Here is an 18420-nt window from a genome sequence, read left to right on the forward strand (position 1 = left end):
AAAAATGTGTACATAAATGTGCATGGTACCAGAATGCAGACAAATCATATAGGACACTGAAAGTTTAGAATTGCTCTTGTTTTTTTTATGTATTATTAAACAATTTAATAATATTAGTATGCACATTTTTCTATTATTAATAACATATCTCATAATCGTCAATCTCATAATCGCGAATTAGATCATCATTACCAAGCGGCTTTATTGATTATATATATCTGTTTATTAACCTTTCATTATTACATTATTTTCATCTAGCAATTTCTTTCCCCCTTCCTGAGCAATACAGACATTTTATGAAGTCTCGTCTTCTTTGATAGCATCAACTGTACGAAACTTCTAAGACCATAAGCGAATTATCTCTGTGTTTTCTAAAGTATCACAGAGACTCAGAAAGTTTGTAAAAGGACTCTTTTATATAACTTAATTAATAGTTAACAGAAGGCACCACTCGTGCTTACAGAATAGCCAGCATTTATGGCTTTAATTAAAAACAATGAATTAACTAAATAAATGTAAGTTAGCCCAACGGCTACACAAATAGAAAAATGTGCAAGTTGGCTCTGACCTGAAGTCAGCGTGACAAGACTAAATGACGAGGACAGTGCGACGCCGCAAAATATAGCTCGCATGAGAATCAAATTAGCAACGTGGCCTTTAGCAGGTAGAACACGCTCTGATTCTACCCTCTAAAGCCTTCCTTTAAACATCATCTCTTTACTACCTTATTTGAATACATACGAGCTAGAAATTTTAATTCTGGCAGGAAAATGGGAAACAAGGACAGAAAAGCAAATTAACATTAAAAACTAGCTAATGAAACTAAATGAAACTTTATAATGCACTGACTGAGCTGGAGTCGAAAGCTTGAGAAACACTGCTGAAAACAAATAATCCGAGTCAATTACAGCTGAACATCACTTATTAGTAGTGTAATTGTTTATGAAAAGTGTCTTAGTTCTTAAAAGACATCGTACCAGCTAATGCGAAATTAATTACTTAATCATGTTAAGAGTAAGGAAGGACTGTGTCTATGTTTTAACTGAATATGGCAAAGCATATTAGGGCCGTTTAGCTGAAAAAGGCATGCTTTCGAGGAGAATTTTCTATCGAAAAATAGGCTCCTACTTAAATTACACTAAGGGAAAACTACGATAATGTTTACATACAGTGGTAAGCTGAAGGGGGCTTGTACGATCGCTTTGTTACATTTACCTCTAATTTCCAAGCTCCTTGTTATTTTTGCTTGCTGCTATGTATTCAAAGAAAACACATGCTACTGACTGAACTTGATACGTTAATCTGAATGACCTTTAAACTCGATGAAAATATTTCTGTGATAAGAAGAGCTTCTTGACTGCGCAACTTGTTTCAGATTTAGCTATATTATCCTTAAGTGGAAGAATTAAGAAATTTTAATCCTAAATCTTATGTAAAAAGAGTTTTTGAAAATTTATCGCTCGGCTTACATACTGCCAGAAGATCAACTGGTTTTAACGAAAAAGATAATGAGCAGCAGCTTGTACTGTTTAAATTTTATTCACTGTTTTATGTAATTCGTAATGGTAATATTTTTGTAAATTTTTAGTTTAATTTTTCATTTTGTAAACATTTTGTTGTTTATTCACAACTGTTTGTAATTTCTGTATTTTAAGAAGCGGAGCATTTAATTAGGTTTAGATTAATTTATTACGGCAAAGCAACCTAAGGGCTGTTTCCCTATAGGGAGGGACGCCTTCTTAGACTTTTTTAGGGAAATTTGCTCGTTACAAATAGGAAAAACCCCAGGTTGAATTACCAGTGCTTAGAGATTTTCCCGCACCATTTGATTAGACTTGTTTTCATAAGATAAAGTACGAGCCCTGCCGCCCAGACGGTATAGCGGTTAGGAAACCTGACTGCGATACCGAAGGGCCTGGGTTCGAATCCCGGAGAAGGCATGATTGTAACTGTCCATCTCTTCATAGGAGGCGATGGTGACCCGCCTATTAGGTGCCTCCATAATAAAGAGACCACCACCACATCTGACCTTGTATAGATTAATGGACTGTGCTACACTGAAACTGTTCACATTCTGCAATTGGAAAAAAAAAAAAAAAAAAAAAAAAAAAAAAAAGTACGAGCCTTTTGTTAACATTTGCGTAACTCACTGCGACTTACATAGCCAGCCCATTCACCAAGTTCGAAACTGGGAATAAATTATCAGGTTGATCATTCTATGGATTGGTATTATCGACTTCAATACAGTGAGTCCTCCGAGTAAAGAGGGAAATAAATTTCGTAACTATAAAAGCGATGATAAACACATTTTTAAATAATAATTTTAACGGCTATTTGAAGCTCAAAGATTTATTAATTATAAAAATATTGCAAATTACAAAGAGAATAACGTATATGTATCTGTAATGACGAGAATATATATTTCGTATGTAAAAATATTTACATTGATGCGCAAAACTTAAGCAATAATGCAAATTTTAATCAGATAACCATACAGTTGCAGAATACTACAATGAACACGCAATTCAGTAAAAAGGTCATGCGTATGCAAATGTCCGGAAAAAAAAAATCACAGGCAACGTGATCGTACGCAAAACGCGTGCGCTCCACTCGAGACTGCCATAAAAGGAAGGACGAAGACGCAATTAAAGACATTCGCTGCAAGTACACGTGAAATATGGCTAGAAGAAATCATCTGGATGATTTCACGAGTGGAAGAATGATCGGAAAGCTGGAGGAGGGGCGTAGTGTGATCAGTGTGGCTGAAGATTTCGAAGTCAACAAAAGTGTCGTTTCGCAGGCTTGGAAAGCCTTCCAAACCATAGGTATAGCTATCAGAAAGGTTGGTGCTGGCCGCTCCATCACAACAACTACAGCAGATAACCGATATAGCGTCCTACAGGCGAAAAGAGCCCAAAATCAGTCAGCAAGTTCCACAGCTCAGCTACTGTGTACAGCAACCAGCGACAAATGTCGTGGTTTACTGTGTCCAGACACCTTCACAAAGATGGCCTATTCGTCCGCCGTCCTGAACGCTGCATCCTTTTGAAAGTTGGCCATCGACGCCACCATTTAGAGTGGTGCAAAGAGCGCAAAAACTAGGCATCTCATCAATGGAGTCGTGTCCTCCTTACGGATGAGAGTCGTTTTAGTACCCTACGCGATTCTCAACGCCAACTGGTTTGGAGAGAGATCGGGACACGGTTTAATCTCAGTAACATCACGGAAAGAGACCATTATGGTGTCCTGGAGATTTCGTCTGGGAAGGCATTAAGCTGAACGGGTGGTCAGAGCTCCACGTTTTCGACAGAAGTTCTGTAACTGCAGATCGCTATAGTCAGGAAGTGATCCTTCCCTATGTTCGTCTGTTCCGATGTGCAATTGGAGCAGACTTCGTTTTTATGGATGACAATGCACGGCCACACCGGACTCATGCTGTTCAGAAGCTACTGAAAAGTGAAGATATCACTCGAATGGATTGGCCAGCGTACTCCCCTGATTTAAATCCCATAGAACATGTGTGGGATGCTTTGGGGAGATGCCTTGAGGCACGATTACATCCTCTGGCGAACACCCAACAACTGAAACAGATGCTGATTGAGGAATGGGCACTCTCTCCTCAAGATCTGTTGGACAATCTGGTGCTGAGTATGGGAAGACGGTGAGAAGCAACCATTGCAGTAAGGGGAGGGCATATCCCATACTAAGGAACATCTGCTTGTTGTTCTTCCTCGTATACAGACAATCATGTGTAACGATACTATGAGTTCAATAAAGCCTGTTTTTGTTTGATTCCATACTGTATGCATTGTATTCATTTTCGCGCAATTATGCTTTCGTCATCGTTTAAATACAAAATGCTGTCTCTTATTTCTGAATTTCATCTCTCTCAGATGATATCTCGTGGAGTTATGTCAAAAAGAACACCTGTTGCTTAAGTTTTGCACACCAGTGTAAATAGGATACTTATGAGGTTTTACTTGAGCCGGTAAAACTTAATTAGTCCAAAACCCCTAACAGACATGCAATTATCACTAGTTCCGAAATCAGGGAAAGGTATTAAATAAACCTGCTTATTTAAACAGAATTTAGAACATAAATGCACTTTCTTGTGCTAACAAAATATACCACAGCTCGTTGTGATGTAATTAAACAGAATAGTCAATTTCAAGTTAAAAACGTGAAATAGTAGCCGAAGACTACACAAGTTAAATATACTCTAAAGCTGTCTTAGTAATTCCACCCAATGGCGGCTCTTATATTTGTGGACATGAACACGTGAACCCCCAAAGGAAAACGAAGAAATAAATTCATTTTTGTCAATTTATAAGACATATTTCTCTCCTCACCCCCTTTTTAAATGCGTTAAGAAGTAACTAACGTTATTGTACCAAATAAATAAATAAATAAATAAAAGGGGGGGCAGGTTACTGCAGCAGAGAATACTTGCTTTTTCCTCGATCGCAGGTGCGATCGAAGAAATGTCCTTGGAAGCCAGCTTATGGGGACAGAGACAGAAGCCGATAAAGAACCGGGAGGAGAAAGGCGAAAGGCTTCGCTATTACCATTCCATTCGCACATCTTTAGTATGCGGGGAGCTCGTATTGTTTGCAGCTTTCTCGTCCGAATTCTCCCTTGGTTTACTATATTCGGTTAGTTAATTCGTTTTTCCGTTTTCTTCTTCTTCTTTCTTTCTTTTTTTTTTTTTTTTTTTTTTTTTTTATTGTTATCATAGGATAGTTTCCTGCAGTCTGAGACCCCAATGGAAAATTTATTCAGCTCTTCGAATGATCGTTTTGTGACAAAAAACAAAGGCAATGTGAAAGATGTGAATAAGCAAATTTGCTTTTTCAGGGTTTAAAAAAAAAGATCATCCTTTTGTTGTGGTGCTTTGCAAGTGCTTCAAAAAATAATCACGCGATAAATCCATAAATTTGAATGTCTAGTAAAAAGGAATATCGAATTTGCTTCGGCCACCTCTACAGTATTTAAGAAAAAAAAAAAAGTGCTTTAAATCATCTGTGAATTACCGCTTAAGATTCAGCATTACAGTGGGTTCAAGGTCGTCGATCTGTGCTTTGCTTCGAAGTATGTGCGACAGAATATTATTTGTGTTTCCTCTTTTTCTAATAGTTTGTCATCAATCGACAGCTAAAAAATTGTTATATTCGTGTGATTTTTAACTCTGGAACGGGAAAAAATTATTTATTATGCTGCGGATTCTATACTTTTTCATTTCAAGTTTGCTTAAATTTTCTGCAGTTTGATGGTGCTCTTTTGCGAAAATGTGAAATTCTTGTTCATTAATTTTTCATAAATATGTGTGAGCAAATTAAATAACGACTCTTAAGTTTTTGAAATTATTTATAGGGAAGAATGTTAAGGTAAATAATTATATTTTTGAATTTGTTGAAAATTTTGAATTGTTGATAAGAATTTTTAAGTGCATGAAATAATTTTGAAAAATTTGTGTAGAATATGAAAAAAAAATGTTTTGAGTAGTATTACAGGAATCATAAGTATTATAGAATTATGTTAACTGATTAAAAAATGTACGGATCATAATATGTTCAGATAAACTTTGAAGACTCCCACTTTTATTTTTTTTCGAATATAACTTATATTTTTTTTAATATAATGGAGTGTGGTTAGTTTTTTTATAAATGGAATAATCTTTTTATAAGACCAGTTACCTTATAAAAGGAACCGAGGCCTTTCATATTGTAAATGCCAATTAGGCATTATTTTGGCCACTGGTGCAGAATAAATACACAAGTTCGCTCAATTGAATATGTTAGTATTTAGAGAAAGCTGTGGGGTCTTCAGGTTTTGTAAAGAATAAGTAAACTATAAATCTCTAATAATAGTAAAAAGCATAATTTCAACAAAATATTTCAAATGATGTTTCGAATGATAAATTAATTACATTATAGTATTTTGAAATTTCTTGTTATTTTGTAACGTAATTTATAGATGTATTTAAAATTTTTATATTTGAATAGTTAAAAAAAAAACCCTCCCTTAGCGGGTAAGATTATGAAGTTTGTTTACTCTGTAAAAGAAAATTTTCGTTTTATTTTGACAACAATTTTTACCGAAGATTTTCAAGCCAAGGATTGCAAAATACGATTATGATACTCAAGCAAATATTCCAAGAACTGTGAACTTTCCCAGTATTTCTTGAAAAAATTAGGACCTTCCTTACAGTGTTTTTACAGTTGAAGTCTTTAAATTTCAATAGAATTTTCAACTTGAATTTATTGTTAAAAATGATACCTACAAGATTTTGTTATTTAAAAAAAATATTTATATAACATTTCATGATATTTTCCACTATTGCATTTCCCTTGTTTCGCTAATTCTGTAATGCTTTTTTCTAAGAAGGCTTTTCTGTCGCCAAGCCTATTTCTTTTTGAAGGGAGCGGGGAATATGTAAGAGAAAAAATTTGTGAATCAAAATTATAATTTAAACTAACGGAAGAACTTTAATTCTCCCTCTCTGTTTTAAAAATCGCAATAACTTCTCTGGATTGCGTCATTTCTAAATCTTTCCTTTTCTTTCTTTTTTTAAAATGGCTTGCACATCCCTGATGGCGTAATAATTGGGAACTGAAACTACCAAAATAAACCAAAATTTTCTCTCCGCGTGCTTCCATCTTGCATAACTACGCACTTCAGCTTCTGTCTGTGCTGTGCTTAGACGCAATTTCTCTATGCTGCTTCCTATTGCAATAATATCAATAATGTAAATGCTCTTGAACAGGCACGACTAGGGTGTCAAGTGATCTGTGGCCACATATGTCAATTGAAAATAAAAATGAAATTAAAATCACCTCGACTGCCAAGTTTTCTTTACGAAGTCAACAAATTAGCTTATGACGCAATCAGAATACTTCCTCTTCAATATAGAATAACTACGCACCAACAGTGTTCCGACTTTTTCCTTGCTTTTCTTATAACTTATTATATTATAACTTTTATTATATTATATATATATATATATATATTTACGAACTATTGTAAACAGTTAAGATGGCACATGGCAAAATCACTGTTATAGCAATTATATTTTTCAACATTGTTTCAATTATATTTTTCAAATCAGCAATTATATTTTTCAACATTGTTTTGGAAAGAAAACTTGAAATGAAATCACCCAGGCCAACATAGTTACTAAATCTTATCCAGGTGACGAAATGTAAGACTGAAGATTTCAAAAGGGAAATCAAACCCGATTTATATAAGAAATGTTCATGGATTTGTGGATGCGAATCAACTATCAGGCTGTTCCCCCCCCCCACACACACATATGTCTTCTTGTTGAAAAACAGAATGGTGATTCAGGTTCGGTGAGTTACGGTGTTACTGGTTTATTACATCTCGTTCAGAAAATAAAAAAAACATAAATACTGACAATCACGTTTAAACTCCATCATAGAATTTAATTTGCAAGGAAAGGGGCACATTCCCCACAACTTGATAGTGCATTTTTTTGTTCAAGTATTAAAACGAAGCAAAAATCGTTATGTTCTAGCAAAAACTATTGATTGCATTCTGTTTCGCGGTACATTGGAGCTTGCACATCGAGGACATAATGAAAATGAGGATTCATTAAATCCATGAGTTTTCAGGGGTCTTAAAGACCATCTCAGTAGTGCCACTATTTTTAAAGGAATATCAAAAGCAATTCAGAATAATTTATTACATAGCGTGCTTACTATTTGTCCGAACAACATAAAAATTGAGATCTCAGAAGCAAGTTTTGTTTCAATAATAGCAGATGAAACTACTAATGTGTCATCCACTTCCCAATAGGCTGTCTTTTTTTTTTATATGTTTTAAGTAACGAACAATCAGTTGAGATGTTCTGGGTATTCATAGGACATGATTCAAAATCTGTAACTGAGTATCAAAATTCAAAATCTGTAAGTAACTGTAATCAAAATCATTAGGGCATGATTCAAAATCTGTAACTGAATGTATCCAAATTCAAAGTTACAACGGTGTAAGCGTGATGAGCGATTATCACGCTGGTGTTCAAGCTTTTATTCAACGTACCTACAAGAAAATGCAAAATTGGATTGCTGTGCACATCAACTCAGTTTTCTCAGTCAGAATCAGCAAGTTCAAGTATTTTTTTCCACTCTGAGTGATAGTACTAACTTTATCAATAACTTTTTATAGAGATTATAGATGAAACTGTTAGAAAAATGATACCTCATGGTTCAGCTACTAGCTGGATTTCAAGAGTAGAACTGTTGTTAGGAAACAGTTGATTCAATGCGTAAAAAGAAAAGAAAAAAAAAGAAAAAAAAAAAAAAAGGGACTCAACATCTAAACAAGCTAGCAATAAATCAAGCAGGGGACAATTCACCGTCTATTAAAAGACTCGGAATCCATGTTTTGGCTTACAGTACTTCATAGTATTATGCCACGCGTCGATGTGTTATACAACCAGTTTCAGAAAACACTAACTGATGCAGGACTCATTATAAGGGCCGGTACACGTCTTCAAGCGGTCATTAGAAACAGGAAGACAATAGACAGAGTGACAAAGGCGATATGGGAATCATATGAAAATTCAAAAAAAAGAAAAGAAAAGAGAGAATATTCATATAAATAGAACTACAGCAGCTAAAGATATATATATATGATGTTATCACGAATTAAGTAAAACAAAAATTTTGTGTTATTTCTCCCTATACTGCCGTTTCTTTTCTCAAAGCTCCAAAATTCTAGAAGTACGAGAAAACGTTTAAAATTCAGATTCTTGTCCAAAAAACTAATGTTTACTTCATGCTACAGAAGGATAGTTTGAAAACTGAACTAGGGGTAATTTACAGAAATATGATTGGTGTCATTAGTCTTCTACAATTTATTACAAAAAACAGCTTACAGACTACGTTGTCGGCGACCTACAAACTGTTGCTAATTATAGTTACTATGACCACTGCTGAAGTTGAGAAATGCTTCTCAATTCTAAACCGAGTTAAGAAATTTTTAAGAAGCACAATGAGCTAGGATATGCTGATTAGACATGGACTGTTTTGTGATCAACGCTCGAAGATATTGTAAGCGATATTATGGTTTTATTACACTCCACTGTTAAGAAATAACTTGTTTCTTTTGGGGGGATTTTTTTTTTACTTTTAACTTCAAAAACGCAAATGCGCTTTAACTTGTAAATTACATTGGATCTGCATATTTAATTTTAGAAATTTTTTTTGTGAACTTCCATTTAACTAATTAACGATTCTCCACTGACTTCACCAGCACATCAAAATCAAGTGTTGGCAGCGATATAACGCAAAGCCTAATAATTACAACTTATTAGAGCTGGCAGGAACTAAACCTAGCGTGCACACGCAGGCCAGAAATATATGCTTTGTCTCACAATCAACAAACAAAAAAAAAAAAACAAAAAAAAAAAAAAAAAAAACCTTAGTTTAAATGCTAACTTACAGTCATTTACATTCTGGTGAGGAAAACAGAAAGAAGTTAAAAGATCCAAATCATAAAATCCTGGTTAATTTAAATAATAATAACCGTACATCTTGAAATATGTTTTCTTCAAATAAATATTAGAACATACTGACTATCAGCTTCTCATTCGACTATCGATATCTACGCTCCTTAACAATTATAAAATCCAGGCTTCAAATCCCATTCAAATTCTTTAATATGATTAGTGAAATTTTCCGAAATATCAGCAAATAATTCGTTTCATTTCTTTTATTCTTTCATATTATAATAGATTATTTCTAATCAGTATAAAAACTGAGCTAATTAAAAAATAAACTTTTTAATAGTATAACGCATAGATATTAATAATAAAATGTTTATAACAACTGTTTTTACTCATAGTTTCTACAAGCATTTACACCTTTACTGTGATTAATGAAAACCATTTGAAACCAAAAAAGGATTCGAATTAGTGAATTATAGTTAGGAATAATGGCTCCATTATTCTGAATAATATAGGAACAATTTGAAGATTAAATCCGTTAATCTCTTAAAATGGTTTTGCAGTCGCAAAAACGAAAATATATCCCGTAGTCTTTTTACTAGTCTTTCTTTTCTTTATAAATGCTGAATATCTGTTTGTCATACGCTTGATCAAATACTGAACAAGTGTTTCATCCACATGATAATATTAAACATTGATTAACATTTCCTATAACTACTTTTTAATAAAGGCTTCTATCAGCAACCCCCTTAATTTTGACTTGCAGCTTTTATTTTTGAACCAGGATATGACCGTGATATTAAACTATCTTTAAAAAATCGAAATCTTCTTTTGAAGCACCTGTGACATGACACTGCTTAATAATCTTAGTATCGCTAAGAATCATTTTCTGAATTCCCATATTGATTTTTTCAAACACATGTTAAAAGTTGCAAGCGACAAGTATGATTAATGCGTGTATACAACGTAAGTCTAGTATAAAGAAAAATTAACCCCGAAAATACAAATTGTCTTCTGTTGAACTCTAAAGAAGGTTTTATCAGAGGGAAAATGACAATTAAAAATCGATTAAAAGTGCAAGCTTGAAAACCATTTTAGTTAAGAGTATTTATCAGATATTCAGATACTTCCTATTTATATATCACAGTATTCGAAATACAAAACTCGAACTATATTTCGGATACAAATTCATTGATGTAATAAATATGTGTCTTGCTTTTGTAGTGCTGGAATAAAACTGAAGATGATTATCATGTTGAAACAGTTTTACTTTCTTAAAATTATCCAAGTAATGTTTCCAGCGCTGATTTGAATTCTGTTGAATGCAATCAATTTTACAGCACTATCGTTTCCCATATTTTGGTCCTTAATATAGATCAAATATTCATCTCTTTCAATATGATAAAGTAAATTTGTAACTTTCCTGTAACTATAAGACTCGAAAATTGTGCTTAGCAAATGCTAAATAAGTTCAATGTTCCATGGATTTCTGTTAATATTTGTGTTTACAAGCAGCAAAGTGGGTAATACCGGCTGCTTGTCATGATACGGCTCATAGCGAATGGGTTGGTTGCACATAATTTTTGGAGACTTCCCATTTGTAATTTGAAAATGAAACTATTTTCTTAAAAATATCCTTTCCAAAAGCACCCCTCCTAAAGCAAACAGCCTCGTGTTTATAATGGATTAAAACAACGAACAAGCAGGCAACTGGAATTTTTATTACAAAAAAAAAATTATTTTGAACTTCGGCATAACTTTGTATGTTACGCATTTGCAACTCATTTTTATTTGCAGCAATAAACCAGTTTACCAAACTTGCTCTGATTAGGCTTGATGCTTAAATTTCATTTCTTTTTTTCCGAAATTAAATTTCTTAAAATTTTTTTAGCAAGAATCGTATCTTTTATAAGTATATTTTTATATCACAGAACTTAAACACGCTCTCTTAGATCAATATCTGTTATATTAAAATCAGCCAGAACTGTTCGTCTTAAAAATTCAAAATTTTAAACTTCTTTTTTATATCTTTGATTCTAAACAATTAATGTTATTGTTTCATTATAAACAACAGAACAACTCAAAAAAAAAAAAAAAAAAAAAAAAAAAAACAGAAGTAATGTCTTACCTTATATGTTTGAATTTTAACGCTTAAGAACACGTTTGCTTTCGATAATCTCTTAATCATGTTTTAGACAGAAATGCAAATGCAGAATAATGTCGCTATCTCAACAAGTGACTTTTGAAAAGGGAATAAAACGCGAAAGTTTCCGCCGGGTGAGTTTACTGATGAGTGAAAACAAGGATGAATGCCGATGAATCGACACGATTTACAGTAGAAGATGAAACTAGAAGAAATGAAAGGGTAAATCCTCCTTGAATGACATCTCAACATATACGGACATTAGAGATAATTTTAAAATAATTCTTCCCATGGCAGTTCGTTACTATTTATTACTCGAAGTATGTCTGGATTTTTTGGTGAAACTGTTTCAGCTTGCAAAGACCAAATCTTAAAAACTTTTGTAAACCCTTGGTACTACTCAAATGTTGATTGTTTTTCTTCTTCCAGCTGCCTATCGATAACTGAATGGTTTACCCAGTACTTTCTTTAAGGGCACACAGATGCAAAATGGAAACAGGCGCGAAATTCATGTTTATGTACAATGGGTGCAAAACTGATATGTGGCTTATTTTTTTTCGTTTTTTCAAAACTGCTCCTTTCCTTTCATTTATATTTAATTTTATTATTGTGCATGTACATTTTGATCATCTTTAAAGGAATGATAAGTATTTCTGCTAAGTACAGCAGATTTCTGCTGTATTCAGTAAACTTACTTTTCTGTATTAACTATTATTTTGTTTACTGTACCTCAATAAAAAGCATTAAAAAGAATTATTTAACATGCGTCTGCATGTTCTAGTTGTTTTATTTGTTTCTACGTGTTTTAATTCTTTTCTGGCACACACACTTTAATGCAAAAAACTGACACCTCTTTGAGTAGTTTAAAAGTTTTCAGTTTTAAAGTATATTAAATATTTGAAAATTTGTAAACTGATTATAGTGTTTTCGCTTTTCTAAATTCTATTTCTTCATTTAAATTGCAATTTTTGCAACATTTAAATAGCAATTTTGTTTTTAATTTAAATTTGCGTTTTACTTTCGAAGTGTTAGAAATTTTTTTACACTAAGGAATAATACTTTGTCCTCTGTTTAGTTGACCATTCAAATCGCTAGTTTGTTTTTGAATTTTATTTTTGAATTTCAAATTTTGCTTTCTCAAGATTTTAATTTAAAAAATTTTTTCTTTGATATTTAAAATTCTTTTCTTTGAAGCATTAAATTCACCTTTCGGGAGATGGCTTTTTCGACTACGGTTTTTAGTTTCGCCAAATAGGCCAAACTGGCAATCCTAGGCGTCTTAGATTCTAGCGATAATTTTCCATTATTTCGGTTTGATAGGAGGTTCTTGCAAAGTATTTTGTAACATTTTTGCTACATTTTAGGTAGTTTCTAATTTTAAGGAATTTATTTATTTGTTCACTGAAGGTATTTTCACTACTTCTTTCTAAGTATTATAGATAAGTTTTCAATTTTTGGAAAGGTTAATTTTAAATTCAGGATAAATCTTCATTTATGATTTTACTTTGTATTTTAGCTTTATTTTTCCTTGCTTTGAGGAGAACCAGAGTTTTTGGGGTGAACTGTTAACATTAAAAAATGTATTGGAATGGTTCATCAGTTAATTCTGCATACAGAAAAGCAAGGAGTTTCTTATGGAAAAGGAATTGTAATTCAGTTCGATGTATCCTCCTCCTGACGACGTAATATCGGAGTCAATCGGATTCACCTTATTGCATGTCGGTTTTTTTTTTTTTTTTTTTAAATTTTATTTTTATTTATTTTCGGTTTTTCTTGTGATGGTTTATTTTAATTTTTTCTTTTGACATTTTTAAAAGTCTTAGTCTACATTTAAAGGATTTTTTTTTAAATTTTAGTCTTTGTGAAAAATTAGTTTAAAATTTTTTTAATGTATTTAATGATCAATTTTCAGAGGCATAATGCGCGAAAATTCTCGGAATGATTCTATATTTCTATATAAAAAATGTTATGTGCTACTCTCTCTCTCTCTATATATATATATATATAGCATATAGAAAGAGAGAGGAAAATAATACACAGAACAGGTTATACACAAAAGCTTTATGGAACAGGTTCTCTTTCTCTAAACCTTAGACCTCTCTAAACCTAGGCCTCTAGATGTTGGAACTGGGTAAGCAGAAAACGTACCTTGAACAAGAAGACGCAGGTGGGATCGCTGTTCTCCATTTATTTGGCACTGGTAATCAGCAGAATCTCCGTAAACAACATCCCGAAGATAAAGCCCATCACTGAGTAAATTGACGTGGGGTTCCGCCTCCCAGACGGTAGTCTGCTCTTCATGCACTTCTACTATCTTCCGGTAGCCTTTCCACCAGATGAGACTGATAAGAGCGGTCTCGCCGGGTGGGCACGGTAACGTCACATTAGCGCCGGCTCTCACAAACATCGGCTCGGGTTCTTCCTCCTCTTCTTCGTCAGCTGAAAGAGTGACCATTCATCAGATCATGAGCATATGTGGAACAAAAGATAAATGTTTATAAATGATAAGAGTACTCCGAACTGGGAATACTGCATATTTTGCCACACTAAAGCAACGATTTTTGTTACAGTCTCAGAACAACAATACTGGAAATTTTAAGCAGCAGTTTATGAATTCTGACCTTATTTAGACTACAACATACAAGTTTGCTGAAACATACAATTTTGGAACTATTGTGCATAGACTACTGAGTATAGAAATTTGTATAGACAGTGAGGTTATTCTAAAACACACATATGTAGAGGCAAAGAAAACAGAGAATTTGAAAAGCATTTTCGACAAATATTTACAGTGAAAATAGATGCATGTTTATACAATACATAAGGAGCTAAACAGTTTGAAATACGTAAGTTCTCTTTTACCGTGCTTACTCGAGTTTTAGTCGCACCTTTTTGCCAATTTTTAATTGTGAAAGTCTAGGTGTAACTATTATGCAGGGAAATCTACAACCCAATACACTTTTGACGATTTTTTTCTGCTTCAAAACGGTGATGTGATTAAACACAGTATATTTTTATTTTAGCAGACACAATAGTAATAATCCACTAAGACTACTATCCACTAAGACTATAACACAAACATCCCATAACAACATTAACAAGAACGCCGCCATATTCCTTGTTTGGAAAATTTCTTCTGAGAGTTAGGGAGGGGAATATTTTTCCTCACATCAGCGTTAAGACGGAGAAAAATAGTTTTGCGACGATAGACATAAAATAGATGATAGAAAATAAAAGATGGTTGATACCGGCGTTTATTTTTAATATCAGAAATGTAAGTGCGTATGTGTGCGTATTCGGAGAATCAATTCGTGGCAAAACCACCTTCCTAAGATGACCGCCTCTGAAAGAAACCAGTATTTCTGAAAACATAAGTATATTTTGGTATTGAACATTCCCTCTGTAAGACGACTCTTCGCAAAGAAAATTCTGGAAGTGTGGCTAGTCGCCTTAGAGAGGTCTATTTCGTAGATGCAACCTCCCTAAGACGATTACCTCTAAAAGATAAACGTATTTCTGAGAACATGAGTATATATTAGCACTGAGCATCACCTCTCTAAGGCGACCACTTGCAAAGACGCACCTTTTATTTGCGGCTGGTCACCTTAGAGAGACCTCATTGTGTGTGGTGTATATGATTACTGTTATTGTTTCCGACAAAAGTTTTTAAAAAATCAAATAAATAAGTATATTTAGTAAAAACCCTATCTCAAACGACCACCTGCGTTTCCAGGTTACTCTGATGATCTTAAAGACATATTTTCATTCTTAGAAATTCTGATCCTCTTAGAGAAGGGGTGGAGACGAGAGAGTTCACTGAATGTTTTTTAATTTTAAAGCTTTCTGTTGGTTACGAAACTGAAATAACCTTATTTTCAACAGTATCAAATAAATGAAATAAAGGTAAACAAATAACTAATTTAAAATAATCAGTAGACAACAAGAATACCAATGAATTTTAGTGATACCAGCACTAATTTTATTGTTTACAAGAAGTCTGTTGACGTCAGGTAGAAAATTAGCATAAACCCATTTAAACCAGCAGAAGATTTATTTGGCATCTATTTCTATTATATTGATACAAGTAAGAAAACCAGTAAAAGTCAATATAAACCAATACAAACCAACAGAAAGTTCTGACATTAATGTTGGTTGTATGGGTGTCAACTGATCCAGTAAGAAAAACCCAGAGAGATCAATAGAAACCAGTAAAAGTCAGTAGAGACCAACAAAATTCTATGGGGACCAGTAGAAGGTTTTACTGGTTTCTATGGGGCATTTTGTGACCAGTAAGAAATACTCACAGAGACCAACGGAAACCAGTAAAAGTCAGCAGAAACCCATAGAATTTTACGGTTACTTATAAAAAGTTTTAGTAGTTTCTATGGGGCATTTCTAGCAGGGAAGTGTTAGTCCAGAACTACTCTTTAAACTTGAAATGACTTGTGCAATAACTCCTAAAGTTCTACCGCAAGTTGCCGGTGTTATTGTAAAGCACGAAGTACGTGCCTTTCTGTTCATATTTGATTCACCCTTCTTCTGTGCTGGTATTATTTCACGCCTGTGTGAGAAGTCGCCAGGTTTCTTGGTAGGATCTAGTACAGTTTATGTGACCAAAGAGAGTAAGGTATTATAACCCAACTTGTGCAAACTCTCGGCGATAATTTTTCAGTGGAACTGTTAAGTATAACTTAAAGCCCAGATGTCGAATATGGGCACATCACAAGTTGACTGCCCGTCAAATAATTCTACTAAATACAGCAGTAGTTGAAGCATTTTTCAAATGCTAGATGTATTGGTAATTTTAATTTAACAGACAAAAGCAAGAAGACGAAATAAGTTTACTGTTACAGGTTATAGATCTTCACACAAGATGCCAGCTTTGTATATAAGAAACTGAAGACCTTTTTGTTAATAACAGAAAGATATTATTAAACAGCATATTCAAAATTATTACAAAGACTTAGGAAAAGAATATCTAATCCATCTATGTTAATACATCTAGTCTATGCCGCATAAAAGATTTAGATGTAGCCTGTCATGAATATCAACAGTTTAATAGTGCACGTCAGATTGGCAATTATAATTTACAGAGCTACGTTTTAATAAATCTATGTAGAATTTTGTTATTTTTTAGCATTTTAATTAATAATTTAAGTTCTTTTACTTCTTAGAAAACTCGACTGTTACTAGAGATGTTTATATTTACTTTGGTTTGATTAATAACAGTGGCTGCGATGATATTTTTGGAGATAATTGATTGCCAATTAATCAGTTTTATGGTACTGAAATTGAATACTCTGCTTCTGCCAAACAGTTTTATTTTGTTGAGATTATAGATTCGTAGGTCTAAATAATTTGCTTGTATAATCATTGGTGCTAGTTTTGTTTAGTATGAAGCATTTAGGATAGATCTTATGTTTTTCGATTTCATTGTCGTTATCAATATCATTAGCAATTATGTCGTCAAGACACCTGCAGGTAAGATATAAGGTAAGTAAAATATATAAGATATGTTTTGATAAATTTAAAAATTTCAGGTTTTTGTAGTTCTTAGTATCTATTTTACAATTTTCGGATCGTGAAGGATTATGCTGTGCATAAATTTCGGCAATGTACTTTTTCTTTCAGCCCTATAAAAGTTGGGCTGACGAAAGCACAAATTGCTTCGTTTTTAATTTAGTTAATTGTAGATTTTTAAATTGTAAAAAATTCTGTTTCTATCCGTTCAGAAATAAGCTGATTCACTTACTTCTTTGGATACACCAACCTCCAAAAGAAGATGTATCGGGAGATACAAAAATTTTCTATTTTGCCTTTAATTTTTGCTCTTTCAAACTGGACAGATTTACTATTTTTTCACAATAGTACATTGCTTTTGCAAAATAATATATTTAATTTTCTCAACTCTTTATTCCAAATTGAATATGTTTTCGGACCCTCATCAAAACTAACTAAAAAAAAAAAAAAAATGAGGGATTGGTATGCTTTAGAATTTTTTACCCAAATGCTACGTTCTTAAATATTACATTAATTAAATCATCAGTTTATTTTAGATTTCAGATAAAAAGAAAATATACGTTTGATTTTTGTTCCTTTGTGTGATTATGCTTATTGTTTTCATAAATATTTAATAAACCAAATTTAAAATTCAGTTAATGTATCTTTTATTGTGTTGATTAAAAAAATTCATTTTGTTAAAATCTGGCCCGAAGATCTATCCCGTCAGCTGTTTTCCGATCGTGCATTTTGATGCAATTTTAGTTTGAGGTCACTGATCTATACTATGAAAACAAAATGAAATATCAAACCAACTTTAAAAGCATTGGGCCTGAATACAGAGTTATGTCTGAACTTGAATAATCCCGCAAAATCTACAGAAAAGTAGTTTTCTAAAGCCCGAGCGTTTATCGAAAACTTATAAATCACGAATAATTAATTTTTATAAGACTTTGACTAAGCCGAGGTAAGAAGCATCGTGAGCAGGCGAGTTTATCGATCAAAGTGTAAAAAATGAATAGGGAAGGGAAGCACTCTGGGGGAAGAAAAACCGATCGGGAAAAGAAGCCTAATCATAAGGAGAAAAAGTAATCTGAAAAACGCAGGGTAAACCAGAAAGGAAAAAGTAGAAAGAGGGGAGGAAAAAAGAAAAATATTTCCCCCAATAAAATAGGAAAGTAAATAATGGGAGTAGGAAAGAGTTCTTTTACAAGTAAAGAATATCGAGAAAATTTTATACAAGGGATTAGTCGACTTCGAGCTGAACTTGAGAAGATATCGTTAAATAATGAATCAAATGCTGACAGCATAC

At 33.1% G+C, this 18420-nt stretch overlaps 1 protein-coding gene across 2 annotated transcripts in view; it reads right to left on the minus strand.

Annotated features, from left to right (window-relative positions):
• The window catches only part of LOC118198401 (putative receptor-type tyrosine-protein phosphatase mosPTP-1), a 178001-nt gene that overhangs the window by 118850 nt on the left and 40731 nt on the right, over positions 1–18420 (minus strand). For both annotated transcript variants that reach the window (XR_015039036.1, XM_085809345.1), the window contains exon 2: positions 13758–14048. Coding sequence is in view for 1 of the 2 variants with exons in the window: in XM_085809345.1 (XP_085665471.1) it covers positions 13758–14048 (291 nt within the window). In the remaining variant the exon portion in view is untranslated. The remainder of the gene's footprint in view (positions 1–13757; positions 14049–18420) is intronic.

Source organism: Stegodyphus dumicola, chromosome X2 (assembly GCF_044657685.1).
Source record: "Stegodyphus dumicola isolate Sdum_Otavi_A_Nest chromosome X2, ASM4465768v1".
NCBI classification, from domain to species: domain Eukaryota; kingdom Metazoa; phylum Arthropoda; class Arachnida; order Araneae; family Eresidae; genus Stegodyphus; species Stegodyphus dumicola.